Source organism: Takifugu flavidus, chromosome 14 (assembly GCF_003711565.1).
Source record: "Takifugu flavidus isolate HTHZ2018 chromosome 14, ASM371156v2, whole genome shotgun sequence".
Taxonomy (NCBI): domain Eukaryota; kingdom Metazoa; phylum Chordata; class Actinopteri; order Tetraodontiformes; family Tetraodontidae; genus Takifugu; species Takifugu flavidus.
The window spans coordinates 13,684,437-13,698,685 of NC_079533.1; the positions used below are offsets into that span (position 1 = coordinate 13,684,437).

At 45.9% G+C, this 14,249-nt stretch overlaps 1 protein-coding gene across 4 annotated transcripts in view; it reads right to left on the minus strand.

The window, feature by feature from the left end:
• The window catches only part of doc2b (double C2-like domains, beta), a 53,420-nt gene that overhangs the window by 15,728 nt on the left and 23,443 nt on the right, over positions 1-14,249 (minus strand). For 3 of the 4 annotated variants that reach the window (XM_057055230.1, XM_057055229.1, XM_057055227.1), the window contains exons 2-4: positions 9,509-9,588; positions 5,297-5,320; positions 1,253-1,327 (exon numbers count right to left, since the gene is read on the minus strand). In XM_057055230.1, coding sequence (XP_056911210.1) covers positions 1,253-1,327; positions 5,297-5,320; positions 9,509-9,588 — 179 coding nt within the window. The remainder of the gene's footprint in view (positions 1-1,252; positions 1,328-5,296; positions 5,321-9,508; positions 9,589-14,249) is intronic. The other variant, XM_057055228.1, reaches the window with a different exon arrangement.

Below are 14,249 nucleotides of genomic sequence, written 5' to 3' on the forward strand. Positions count from 1 at the left end.
TAAGGTCAACGTGGAAAAGGAGCAGCCGCTCCGTGGTGTTTGATTCGGGTCTCAGGGGAGATGAATCGATGATTGGTGCGTAGCCGCGGGTGACGCTTCACTTCTGATTAGACTGTCGACACAGCTTACGACCCTTGTTAGCGGCTGCTAATGAGGCGCTTAGACAAAGTCAGGGCATCATTTTAAGCACCAGGTGAGGGAATGTGGGGGCTGCAGACAGTCTGACAACAGGGAACAGAAAAACAAATGTCCTCTTCGGAAGTTTGGTTTTCCTATCTCAATTCTAATCAATTCTCCGTGCTTAGGAATATAGTCGGAACTGTAAAAGCTCTCGTATAACCTCAAACCAATCAATAGTAAAGGAGGCCGCAGGGGAGCGATTCAAGGATCTCAGATAAATGTTGTTTCGTAACAGGAAAAAGTTGCTCAGGCCCTCGTGGGACATTTCCCAAAGTGTGCTCGGATTCGCTTCCACTGCGCAGAAGTATCGTTTTTCAAAGAGCCGTTTCGACGGCGGCGGTGACGAAGGAGACGAGACGAAACGGCAGCGAGGCCAGAAAAACGTGCATCCTTCCTCCTCCTTCAGATGCTATTAACGGTCTAAAGATAAACCAACAAATGGCCGATTGTCCTTATTGCCTTTCTATTAAAACTGGCCACACACACACACACACACACACACACACACACACCATCTCTCTGGGCAGTTTTCTGAGCATCTTTGGCTTTTTTTTTTACTGTGATTTCAGTGATTAGAGGATGTTATTCAACAACAACAGCAGGCCGACGTCTGTTGGATGGGTTTTATGAGTCTGTTCCATGTGTTCCCTGAAAATTGCTCCTCTGATGTTTCATTACAGTTGTCGCAGGCCTGCACCCGCTCGCCATCCGGGGGGCTAATTGCATGTTGCCATGCTAATAATCCCAACTGTGCAGTTACACTAATAAGTCAATTTCTGGAAGTTTGGGAAAACGGTGGGGTGCTTCATGAAAGCCACAACCCTCCACGTGCACGGGTAGTTCGTCGTGCTACACGAACGGAGGGAACCACTGCTCAGATATGGGAATATTTTTTTTTCAACTGCAGGGTAGCGACTGAGGTCAAGAGCTAACTGAGAGGATGGGTAGAGTTTTGAGCTTGGAAAAAAAACGAATGAAACTCCTTTTGTGTGCGCGATCACGGGGGGACCGCGTGAATTACGAGGTCAAGTTCTAAACATTGTTATTAAAGCAGACTTGGGGGAGCGCTCACCTTGCTGGCTCCTGGCAGTAGGTGCAGCTTGACGTAAGGGTCAGAAAGGCCGTTGTAGTCCATCGGCTTGAGGCCCTGTAATGACAAGCAGGACAGACGGTCACTGGTCACCACCTGGAAGACATTTTGTAACGGCCCTCTTTCAGATTTTACATCTACTTGGTCCGTTTAGGTGTAAGAGTGTAAAAGATTGAACTTTTGGGGTCACATGTTTGAGTCCGTGAGCTTATATAGAATTCCGCTTCCTGTATGAATCACAGTCTATGTCGCTGCCGAGACAATCGACACCACCTCGGCTTCGCCCTGAAAACTTTGAGCAACAGGGGAAAAAAACAAAAAGCGGTTCCGTTCTTTTGAAAAGCAAATCAATGAGCCTCAGAGAGGAAAAAAGAATTTAAAGGTCACTCATACAGGGGCAAAATAGAACAACGTGTGGATGCTGGGAAGAGTGGAAAAAGGCCCCGAGGCTTCCTGCAGCCAAATAAATAGAGAAGTGATGTCTGAAAAACATCCGAGCAGAAAACGGCCTTTCCTCCTTATTATTCTCGTCTTCTCTCCGCTTGTTGATCTCAGATTGGAAATTATTTTTAGATGTTCTATATGTTTCCACACTGTAATAACCAAAGGCAGGAAACTCACATTTAACCATTGTGTAAATCCGGCTGAAATGTATTTTCTTTTTCCTGCTCTGACTCAAAACGCAGGAATAACAACTGATCTATCATCTTTATCATCAGGACATTAAGGAATGGCCAATGTGAATATGAGCTGAATAAATGAAGCAGCGTTTCAAATCGAAGATTTCATATCTCGTCGGCTCCGCTCACAACAATTATCCTGCCAAAAAGGCCCGATGCCATTCTTTTAATTGACTTTATGCTTCCGCTTTTAACAGACCAAAATGGAGGGGGGGGGGGGAGATTTAATTGTGTTCACACAACCATCAGGCTTAATGGAGGAGTCTCTCTGAGTCGAGCACTCGGTCAGAATTAAAGCGGACAAGCTTCGCTGTAATCCTCAGAATTCTGCAACAGATCAGCCGCCATGCGTTTAATGCACGTTTGTATGAAATAACAGAGCAAAATTCAAACACAAGGACCAGCCAATTAAATCCCGATATGATTAAAAATGGTATTATCAAAGATCTTTGATTGAAATAAGACATTTTGCAGAGCATGGTGGAGCTGGGAGACATTCAGCTTTTCATTATGTTGATGGAAAAGTTGCCTCGTCGATGTGTTTTGCCAACAAATGTCATTTCTGCTGCAGGAGCCAAAACTGGGGAACAGGTGAGCGTGCGCGTTTTCACCCACGGTGACGATCACTCAATGTGTAACGGCGTATCACCCGAGGCGGCTATTTGTCACCATGTCAACAAAGTGGCGAATTCCAAAAGAAAAACGAACCATCAAAACGCGCTTTTATGGCGGAGACGTGTGTCGCCAGAGGCACCGCGGCGGGACGGGAGCGCGCCTTTCATCTTGCTTTAAAGTTTACCGCCATCTCTGTCTCTGAGGTGGAACTGATGCACTTCATAAACATTAAGATGGAAGCTGTGGTGTCATATTGGCTGAATTTATATGAACACATTACACAGAAGACGGGCCGTAAAATCAATACAACTGGAAAGTAACGGAGGACGCGCACGAGTACAGCTGCAGGAAAGACTGAACCTCATATGTGCAGTCTAGACTCTAATGGTAAACCTCTGCCAGGAAGCGTTGCTGATTTGCATTTTGTTGATGGAAATTCGTTAGAGCGCCTCCTGGTGGATAATTCTGATGGGCGTCATTATCGTGTGAGGCTCCGACAATGGTCAACAGGCAAAAACCTGAGTAACTAAAAGGAAGATGAGGGAGAGAATGATGATTATAATGAGAGGGGGATGTTGGGATGGCAAAAACAGATCGTCAGGGGTCAAAATAAGACGACAAGGAAGGATGGAGGGGGACATCACCACAGACAAGCGTCTATGGATGGCGATGGCGATGAGCTAAAGCTGAAGAGAATAGGCAGATTCAAATGATCTCAGACCCCCCACACAAGCCTCCAGTCCAAGCATGAAGGAGTGCAGAGAGCCTGTCTGGACCGAGCTGAGCCCTCCTGCCCTCGCCCGCCAGGCACACACCCACGCCCAGCCAGGTGCATCCCCCCCCCCCTTCACAGCTGGAGCGATAAAAAGCTGATATTTCAGATCCTCGTCTAAAAGTTTGGTGTCTGATTCTGTGGCTGAAGTGAAGCCGACAACAGAATGTATTCAGACCATCACAAATAAAAACACCCTCGAACTGTGAAATAGGACTCAGAATCAGATGGAGGCCACCGGCTACAGTCGGACCCCCCCTATTCACTGCTGATCACTGTTTGCAGACCTCGCTCCGTCTTCTCCTCCAAAGCCAAAGCTCCGGTTCCGGTTGCTCTCCACAGCTGTCCTTTCAGCTGTATTACTCGGGTAAACAGACTCGGCGGCGCTGCTGATTGCTCCAACACTCTCTGAATACTTGCCTGATCATAATTAGAGAGGGCAGGAGGGAAAATGACCGATGGGACGAGCAGATGGGTGGACGGATTACATCAGCCGTCTTCCCTTCATTCCCTTTGAAATGCTGCAGCAGTGCCACAGGCCCGATTCCACAGGGTCCAACAACACCATCGCAATGGACAAAAAAACATTTTCTGGACCATGTTAGCTGGAGGCCAGTAGAAAATACTGTTAAACAGGGTTTTTTCTGTTTTTAAGGACAACATATCTCGAGCCTTTCCTTCTATAGAGCTTTGCTGAATCTAAACGGAGCTTTTAGGACTCCTGGGCCTGAGCTCACATCCTGAATCGGATTTTTGTGTCCCCTCTTCCTCAGGGTCGTGTGGCTTTATTGTCATATCTGACATAGTAGGTGGAGGAAGCATCAATCAGCTGGTGCAGCAGATAACGGGGAGGATGAAACGTGTCATCGATCTCCTCCAGGGGGAGCTGACTCTTGGTCTTGTTAATGGGGGGGCGTTACGCGGGGTGGAAGGGGGTAAACCTGGGAGCTGTGGAGATGACCAGGTCAAGGCTGCAGGAGCGAGAGGCGAGCGCAGTGAGGAGACAGGACAGCTGGGCCTCGTCCATCAAATGTAAAGGTCAAAGTCCTGATGACAGAGAGACCTGGGGGGGTTCAGGGTGACACCTCTGGAGGTTTTGTTTTTGCAGTGCTGGTTATGTTACCGATAAAATGTCATTGATTGAGCAGGAAAATGCAGCCAAGAGGCCGACTTTATTGGCAGCAGAGAGACTCCAGAGTCGACGTTAATCTTTCATCTGCGCATTAGCGTCTCCGGGTGTGGAGCTACAGCGTTCGGTGTCAAACAAATTTAACAGCAAGATCAAATTCCAATAATCAGACGGCAGTAACGTTAACAGGCGGAGCCGCCACTTATTACTGGAGCAGATTTTCTTCTGCTGTGACTCTTATTGTCAAACTGTTTAATGGTTTTTAAGTTTTCAGGCTCGGTGAATTCTACTTTTCATTTGGTAGCTCAGCTGGTGCCGCTGCGTCTTTACTGACGCTCGTTTCTCTCCCATTTTTAAGTGAGAATCCTGGTTGCATTTGTTCGATTCTTCCCTGAACTTTCCCAGTCAGAGTTCTGAATGAAGCATCTACCAGCACAGAGCTGCTGGTTGGTGACCTCAGGTCAATTTCTGCTTCCTCTTTGAGATCGGAAACACATTAGCTAAAATTACAATTACTGCTTTGCCTCACAAAGAACTCTGATTAATGGTGAATAACAGCTTTTGGCCTCAATCAGTCAGGGAACGCAGCCAATCACAGCTGTGCTTAGTGGGCAGGTGTCAGGACCACATTTCATTAGCTGAGTGTATAAGCAAGCAGAGACCAACTGGACCCTCAGAGGAGAAGAAATACAACATGACCTGGCAACTGCGTCCTGGAATGACATCACATGGATGCATAGATCTACAGGAAGCTGAGGGGTTGTGATGGTTCTGAACTGGTGGACTGGTTCAGGAATGGTCTACTGGAGGTGAGGATTTTGACTACTTACCTTCTTGTATCTGGGAACGGGAAGCTGGTTTCAGTCCAACAAACAGAAAACGGCAACATGCAGTGAGAGCATGCAAGAGTGTATGAGGGGAGAAAGACAGAGAAAATTAAAGGTGAAACAAGCGACACGCAAGAAACTGAAAGACAAAACAGGCCTCCAGATATAGCACAAAGTGGATGATGGCGCTTTTAAAACAGTCAGTTCACCACAGGAGCTTTAGCACTTCCAGCTTTCTTTTATTCCGGAGTTGTCGAGCTCTTAAAATCCGCAGCCATATTTAAGAACAGGGAGTTTCGGACCGTCACAGTTGAGCTACAGCAGGACGGCTGAGAGGCTGGCGGCCATGGCGCCGGAGCTGCCTTCTCCGTTTATATAGAAAACCCTCATGGAAAACAATAGTTAGAACACAAATAACAACAATAACAGGCATTTGTCCAATTTCTCTCTCATTCCTTCCGAGCTGATGATCTTCGGGCAGCTTAATGAAGACAGACGCAATCAACATATCGGACACAAAATGAGAGGATGCATCATATATGACAAAGAGTGTGTTTGCGTTCACACACGTGGGAGCGTGTGGGCGAATCAGCCAATGAAAAGACGTCCCGAGCGAGCGAGACAGAAGAGATTGAAAGACGGCGGTGGAGAGTTAAGGTAGGTTGATGTGTAGGCGGAGAGCAATAAACAGGTCTGGATTCTACAACTGATTAGACAGACGGAGCCTGTTTTCCCTTTAATGTGCATCCCGAGACACAAGCAACGGCGGCAGGGTGATGAACACCTTAAATAACCGTCAGGCACTGAGATCCCGACCCAAACAGCCGTAACATTTTATCTGTGTTCCAACGTTTGTGTTTGTTTTGTGAACTCGTCATCTCGTGCGAAAGGTTGCAAGAGAGAAGAGCATTAAATCACATGTTGGAGCTGTGAAAGACTAAACAACTAAATAAAACACAACCTCCTCCATCCTTTTACATCATATATGAGTTTACCCACAGTTCTAAATGAAGGGAATTAGATTTACTGTTTGTATAACCTTGTTTAAATGCTTCAAATATGCTTGTTAATTGCTTAAAGGTTGTTAACTGCTTTTTGAATGACCTCCAAACCCAATACCTCCGAACCTTCTAGAATAACATAAGTGCCGAGACGTAGATCTGACCACAGATCAGCTGAAAGAGTCGGCGGCGAGGTCACACAGGCAGTTAAGCAGCTGCTTAATGAGTCAGGAGTCATTTCAGAGCCAAATCCAACATTGTTGATTTGTTTTTCCTCCTGCCGATGCGTGATAATGTAAACGGAGCTTTAATTTTTCTGCAGCTATGAAGCCGAGGAGGTTAGAGCAGGGGGCTCTTCCCCACCGCCAGGCCTCCTGCAGTCAGTCCCACTTTTCTAATATGATGCCTGAGGACTGACGTGGGGAGGCATAAAGCGCATTTGGGATGTTTGCAGGAAGAAAAAAAACAGGACGGCAGAGGCAGACGGTTGTGTCCGACTGTAAATGTGCCGGGATGGTTGTGCAGCAGGACTAAAGAGCTCTGGCTTCAGCTGATGAGAGAGCAGCTAAGGGAAGCCTGCTGTCATCCAGCATTAAGCCCGGTGGCTTCAAAACACACTTCCAACGATTCCGCAAACACCCTGGATGATTAAGTGTTTCAAAAGACTCTACTCAGCTTAAAGGACTGCAAAATCTCGACAGATTAACTTTACAGTTTACATGTTTGACTTTACATTTAGTCAAAAACCTCAACAGCCTGGAGCCCCTTTAGCCTCCTGGCTTCACTTCTGTAGAGTTTCTGTTCCTCACACCTTCCTCTTCCTCTTATCCGACTCGATTGTCTGACGGTTCTGGAAAGCCTTTCTAATAAATTTCAGGGTAATAAACATTTAAACACAGGCGCTCTGGCTTGTACACGTGTAAAATACAACTACAAACTGGGAGCACAGAGGCGGCTGTGTGCAAGAAGTGCTCTAAAGGTCTCTGCACGCCTGCATTCTCCAATAAATCCATTTTCCAAGGATTAAACTGACTTATTTCCCTCATATTAGGTATTAGGATGACGCAGTCTGACTCATTTAATGCCAAAACGCTGGTGAAAATGGAGGGAGGAGAAAAACTGAGCAAATATGCAGCAGTGCCATTTCAACACGCTCGTGAGAGCAGGACGGGAACATAGCGACGCTGTCCTGAAGTGCTGATTCTGCAATATTTTGGCAGGTAATCATACACAAAACCTCAGGGGTTTAGATGTTAAGTTTGCTTCGTTGTTCAATGAAACATGAGCCTAGACTCAGGCCATCTCCAAAAATGTAATTTTATGTTAAAGAAAAGTGGTTTCACTGATTATTATAAGCTTTTCAGTCCTTTAATGAGCAGAAGGCCACAGAAACACATCCATGATGTGTTGGCATGCTGTCAACTACATTAGTTTAACACTCACTTCGCTATTTCAGGTTAAAAAAAATGATATTTTACACATTATACCACAGGAGGTGCTGGGTCCAAAGGGTTCTACGCAAACATTAGCATTGTGGTGTTTGGTGCGTCAGTACTTTCAAAACCAACAGAGGTTAAAAACGATGGTTTCAGTTTAAAGAGGAAGCAGAAATCTAAAAAGCTGCCTCATTACTGTTGTATTTTTAGTTTTGGTAATAAGCAAAGAGAACTCTGCATCATTATGTATTCATGTGAGGCTAAAGCCACACGAAAAAAACACAGTGTGACTAAATAGAATTTCCTGGGAAATAATAGAGCAGAGAGAGGAAAAAAGGGGAAATCGAGGTGATGATTGGCAGCTCAAATGAAGAACAATAATGTGGGGAGAATTTTTGTCATTATTGTGTCTGGCTGAATAAAGCAGCTCATTAAAAACGAATACGATGGTGGTAACATGACATGGTCAAACTGGGTCCCGTCCACTAATTGTTCGCACTTCAATTCTACAAATAAGAAAGAAAGTTGAGGTAATTGCAGCTCTGGTGGCCCAGAAAAGGCAGCGCACAGATATTCCATGAATGATATCTCAGTGACCTTAAGGTTAGCGCAGTGAAGGAGTAGCATTGTTGCTATCTTAAGCCCTCACAGCTGCAGAAAAGTGCAACCTGTCCAGCAGAAACTGACATCCCACCTTCCTTTAAATACACTTCAATTGGTTTTCGCTCACTCACAGTTAATTGAAGCGGCTGAAGAGGCATCAGAACCTACAGTAAGTCTGGAGAGGCCATAAGGTATTCGGCAGATAAATGGAACCGTGGGTCAATACACGATTTGAGAGAGAGAACGAGAAGGCATTTTATTCTGGTTGGGGCAGCACAGCCGTACAGAAAATAACTACGATAAATCAGGCTGGCGGGATGTCTGATGGGCTGCCCATCGTGGAGCTGCTGATGTCACGGAAACCACAGTTTTATCAAAACAAAGCCCAGAGAGGAATGCAAGAGAAACACTTTATCTAAACTGGAGTCTTTAGAGTTCTTCTTCACCATCTAAGATTAGTTCCATCTGAATCTGGTCCTGCTCATGGTTTCTTCCTGTTCAAAGCGTTTTTTTCCCACCTGCTGCTTGTTTTTGGGGGGCCGGCTCCAGAGACGATCTTGTTTGTGACAGATGTGATATGAATTAAGATGAACTGAAATAATGTTTACGGCTGTTTGGATCGATAATGAGAATTCAATGAAACAAATTTGACCTCTGAACTCCCACCTTCCCTGAATTCAAATATTCCTAAAGATTAGTGAAGATTTACATAATTGGATGCCCAGTCTTGGTCTTTTGTTTGCAATATGCTTCGGAATTAATTGGCAAATTCAGACGTAGAAAATCTTTGTGAGGGCGAACTGGAGGACGTGTTAGCTTAGCTTTCTGCATTCTTCGTGCCAGCACATGTGGGCTGAACACGCTGCACAAATATACGTCTTGAATATTGAATTTGAAAGCAGCATTTGTATTGATCTTCCGTTCAGTGCCTTGTAACAACCTGGCTCCCTTTTATTTATCTCATAAAATAAAAACAAACAAACAAAAAAGCTGATAAGTCTACGAGTTAGCATGAGGCTTTATAGGCTTTTAAAAATAGAAGCGCCACAAAATTCGACATCATTTGGAGGGTGACTCATTTCATACAAAATGCCTCATTTGAAGTGATCTAAAAGAGCTGGAGAACCAGCGTCAGCGCAGGCGTAACCACGGCGGCGGCGGCGGCGGCGGCTCACCTTGGCTTTGTTAATGGTGCAGTGCAGAGCATTGTTCTCCTGGTCATACAGCAAACTGAAGTCCAAGGTCCCCAGAGTGGCTGTGAATGAGAGATAAGAAGAAGAGAGAGAAAATCACTGCAGGGACAGAAGAAACAAACGTATCTCATCATTTCAAAGGTCTTAATGAAGAAATCTCCGTCTCGTACGTGTCAGGCAGACAAATGAGCTGGAACTTGCTGGATGGAGCTCTGACTGACTTCTGCTTCCTCCCACCGTACAAAAGACATTTTTATGAGCTGCATTGATTACTATGGAGAGCCGACGGACAGACAGACAGTGCATACACGCCACCCAAGTTACAGTTATATATAATATAATTATTTTCTACCATACGAGGTTAGAGGAATGTTAAAAGTGCTGGAAACTGTGGGTCTGGGATGTAAAGCTGTGTGGAACACACTCCTGGCTGGACGTCTTTTGGCGACGGCGATCTTTGTGGATTAGTTCTGCTGCCGGACAGTCCACCACAGACCATAATAATCCAGCTGGATTTCAGGGAGCCGGAAAAGGCGGAATAAACACGCCATGTAACCCTAGACTTAATGGCTGCGTTCTTCACAAATGGGCTCCAAACGCGAAGCAGAAAACACAAAACTCTAATGGACCTAATCCGATTGTTGCATTAGCTGTTCCTCCTTAGACTGGATTAAAAAAAACAGATCAGCCTCAATTAAGCTCAAATGGAGGCGGAACAAATGAAATTAGCACAGTAACGCAACCGCTTGGTGAAAATTGAAGCTTTTCTGTAATCTTAAGAGTCTGATTCGGATTTTCATTGATTACCAAGTCATCGATTTGACCGTCAGTTGTTGCTCTGGTTCCCATAGCAACCCCCATTCTCGACATGTTCCACGATAAAACAAATAATTCCATACTTTCCACCCTCTGTCCTTTAACAGCTAACACACCTCCATGTGTAGGCTGATAATAGACGAAACGTCCTGAAAGGCGGTGTTGTTTGGACCGAATCACACCCAGCCTTTGCACCGTTCACACCCTGGTACTTAGAAGGGGAAAAACAATACATTCCCTTTAGAACTTCCAGAACACCTCCTCTACACTCCGTCCCATCTTGACAGCTTTTCCGGGGTGCTGTGGATTTATTAATGTAACCTGAGTGTGTGTCAGCATGGCCATGACATCAGCACTTCCTGTCCGATTCCAGGCTAACGCAGCTCCTTCTGGGTTAACACACGAGACAGATGAGCCTTGGCGATCGGACCTCAGACAAGACCTAGTTTGTCTCGTATTAATGTTTGGTTCTCCGTCTGTGTGTTCTGGCCGACAGCGGCATCCAACGGAGCAGTTTGTGGGTGTGCGACACCGTATTACGCCATAAACGCACGCGCCATCTGGATAGCGGTGGGGTAGAACCCAGTCAGATGTGTGAGCTCGACGGGGCCTTAATAAAAGCGGAAGCGTTTTCCCGAGTACGGAGTCGATTTCAGTCCTGCCTCCCAACTTCTTCTCTGTGACTCTGCGAATAGATGATAACTGCAAGGCCTGTTTAAGTCCCCACTTCATTACGAGCAATAATTAGGCAATTTTCTCACAAAGAAACATTAATTAGACAGAACAAAGATGAGGGGAATAATTATTCTAATGATGGCATTTATTAGGAAAAACTGAGCAGTCAAATCCGTCTGAGTGCGACACCGAATTTAACAGGCACGTTGACTCGGGAGGGACGAGAGGAACGGGAATATTGGGAATATGAGAAAGGGCAACTCCTGTTACTATTCCAATAATAATTTATAATCCGAGGCCACACAGGATGAGGAGGGTCTGACCACAGCAGGACAGACCCAAACGTCCTCCGGCCTCCTTCGCCGATGAGCCGACACGTTCACATGCGAGCTTCATCTGACGGCGGCTTGTTACACGTGTCAGACTTGTTCTCCCGGTGGCGTCGGATCTCCTGCCTCATCGCCACCTTTGGGAGGCTTCCGGAGCGCCGCTGGCCGGGGATGGTCACGGCACCTGCACCGCCTCGTCTGCTCCATTACCGCCCTCCAGGTGTCAAGAATCCAATCAACTGATTCTAACCGTGAGCCGTCAGGCTTCGGCAGAAAATCGAGTTTCCTCCCCTCAGTTTAAAGTCATCCAACTCACCACTCGGAGAAATGGAGAAGCCAGCCACAACCAGGAAAAACAGGCGGGATTAAAAGACCAAAGAGCCGTTTATTTACTCCTCCTGATCATCAGCACAAGGAACCTACAGCATCGCGTGGAATAACGTTCTTCTTCCCTCCATCAAGGGAGGGGGCGAGGAATTAGGAAGACAAGAACGTAATTACATACATCAGTGATTGCGGTTACAAAAAAAACACGAGTTGCCGCACACACAAGGTCTGTACGTCAGAAACACTGTTTGATTAGCAGCTACACGATAGATAGGAGGAAAAGGGAACCGAGTCCCTGGTTGTGGTTTCATTAAAAGGGTCGATGATGTTCCGGAGAGAACGCTCGTGTTCTAAAGGATGAATTACCTCCGTGTTAATTTGCTCGCCTCCTCGATGCTTGGCTGAACCCGTAGATGGTGTTTTGGTTCAGCGCCATCATGTTCCTCTCAGTAGAGTGGAAAATCCTCACTCTCTTTTCTTTAAAAAAAAAAACAACGTATTTATTTCACCTTTTTCCGATCAGACATCAGAAGAAAGAGATGTAGGGTTTTGACCTCAGCTGTGACAAGATTTCAGATCTTAGATCCAAGCTTTAATCCCTTTGTTGACACTGGGGTTAGAGGTAGATTATTCTTCCATCCACGGAGGAAATTATCCTCTGCACATTTGCATTTTTAGTATAACTCAAAAGCAGGAGACTGTTTTTAGACACAGTTCGTCTCCGCTCTGCTTTTAACGAGCAACCATCACTGGAACATCGGGGAGTCCAATAAGTCCAAACTCCGATGGTCTCAGATCAGTCCTGTTTAATATTTTAACAATTGCAATTAAACAAAAGCTCCTGCAGGGACGCTGGCATCACGTCCATATTAAAAATTCATGTCCGCTGTGGAAAACATTTTTGTTGCTGTCGTGTTACTTAATGAAAACAAACACTATTAAATAATTCATTTCTGTTCCGTTGCATGAAACAGGTATTTCATCATCTATATGCACCCGTTTAGGCTTTTTACCTGTATGAAAGACACCTGTAACACACTCCCAACGCTCCACTGTGGGCAAGACCAAAGAGCTGTCTCAGGGACGCCAGGGACCAAATCATAGACCTGCACGGGGGCGTGGATGGGCTACAGGACCATAGACAAGCAGCTTGGTGAGAACAACTGTCAGCATCATGATTAGAAAATGGAAGAAACGGAAGATGCCTCCCTCAGACCGAAAGCTCCATGCAAGACCACACGTCCAGGCCCGTCTGAAGTTTGCCAAAGACCATCTGGAGGATCCGTAGGAAGCACGGGAGAAGGTCGTGTGGTCAGATGAGACCAAAATAGAAGCCTGACACAATATAATCTCAAGAACAGCGTCCCAACTGTGAAACAGGAAGGGAGAAGCATCGTGGTTTGGGGCCGTTTTTCCGTAAAGGGGAGAGGATGACTGCACCGTATTGAGGAGAGGACGAGGCATCGCAAGATTTGGGGGAACAGCCTCCTCCGTAGCTGTATGGAGGAGTGGGCCAAGATGGCCGCTGCAGTGTGTGCAACCCTGGACAAGAACTGCGGGAAATGTTTGATCTGTGTAACAAACAAAGGTTTCTGTAGCAAAAGTTAAGTTCTATTTGTCAACCGATCTGTATTTTCCCCCAGCGTAAATGAAATAAAGGGGGTTTGGGCTGCCCGTCCCTCGCCCCCAGTAATCTCTGTGGCTAATTTGGTTCCAAATGTCCAACCTACCAGTCAGGTTTGGACAGCAGATCGTGGTCCTATACATTAAAAGCACCAAATAAACCCGTGGATGAGGGACCACGCCAAGATTAAACAACCTTTAGACCAACAGAAAAGCTAAAGTCCCAATCTTGGTCTCTGGCAGCTGACGCTTGTTCATCCAGCACTTCCCAGGAATCGTTGAGTCGCGTCGTGAGTTGGAGGGAGACCCTGATCAGTATTCCTCCCCCCTCCAGCCTTTGCTTTGCATGTCTTTTCGGATCGATCAGTGTCTTATTAACCTTTCCTGGACACGTTAGCCGGGTCCGACTTCCCACCTGGTTTCGACCTTTTGGCCCGTCTGATCGATTCAGGTAAACGTGAGTTTTTATCTGAACCTTTTGCCTTTCAGATGTGCTTCAACACGCAGCATGAAAAAGCACCTGTTGAAATTTTAAACATGTCTCCTAATCTATTGTTTTTTTGAAATACAGGCACGGAATGAACACGATGTCACATACATACAGGGGACGCACATTCCTGTGTGACACTTACCGGATTAGTGGAACTGACAGGAGCAAAGGTCAAACTGTTAATTACTCACAGCCAGCGAAGTGTGACATATTGAGGTTATGAGATATAGATCCATTAATTATTCTGTTTATGCATCTGAGCTCGTGTGTCCATCACAGGGACGCAGTGAAGTGTGCAGGCACGACTAATCAGTGCTGGAAAATAGTGTTTGTGAAGGCCGCTACAGGTGAACGGAGACGTCAGCCTGTTTTTACTGATCAATTATTGCGTCGAACACAAGATGTTATGGTTGGAGAGAGCAGGAAAAGGAGGGGGAAAGCTCAAAACGTCCTGGGAGGAGCC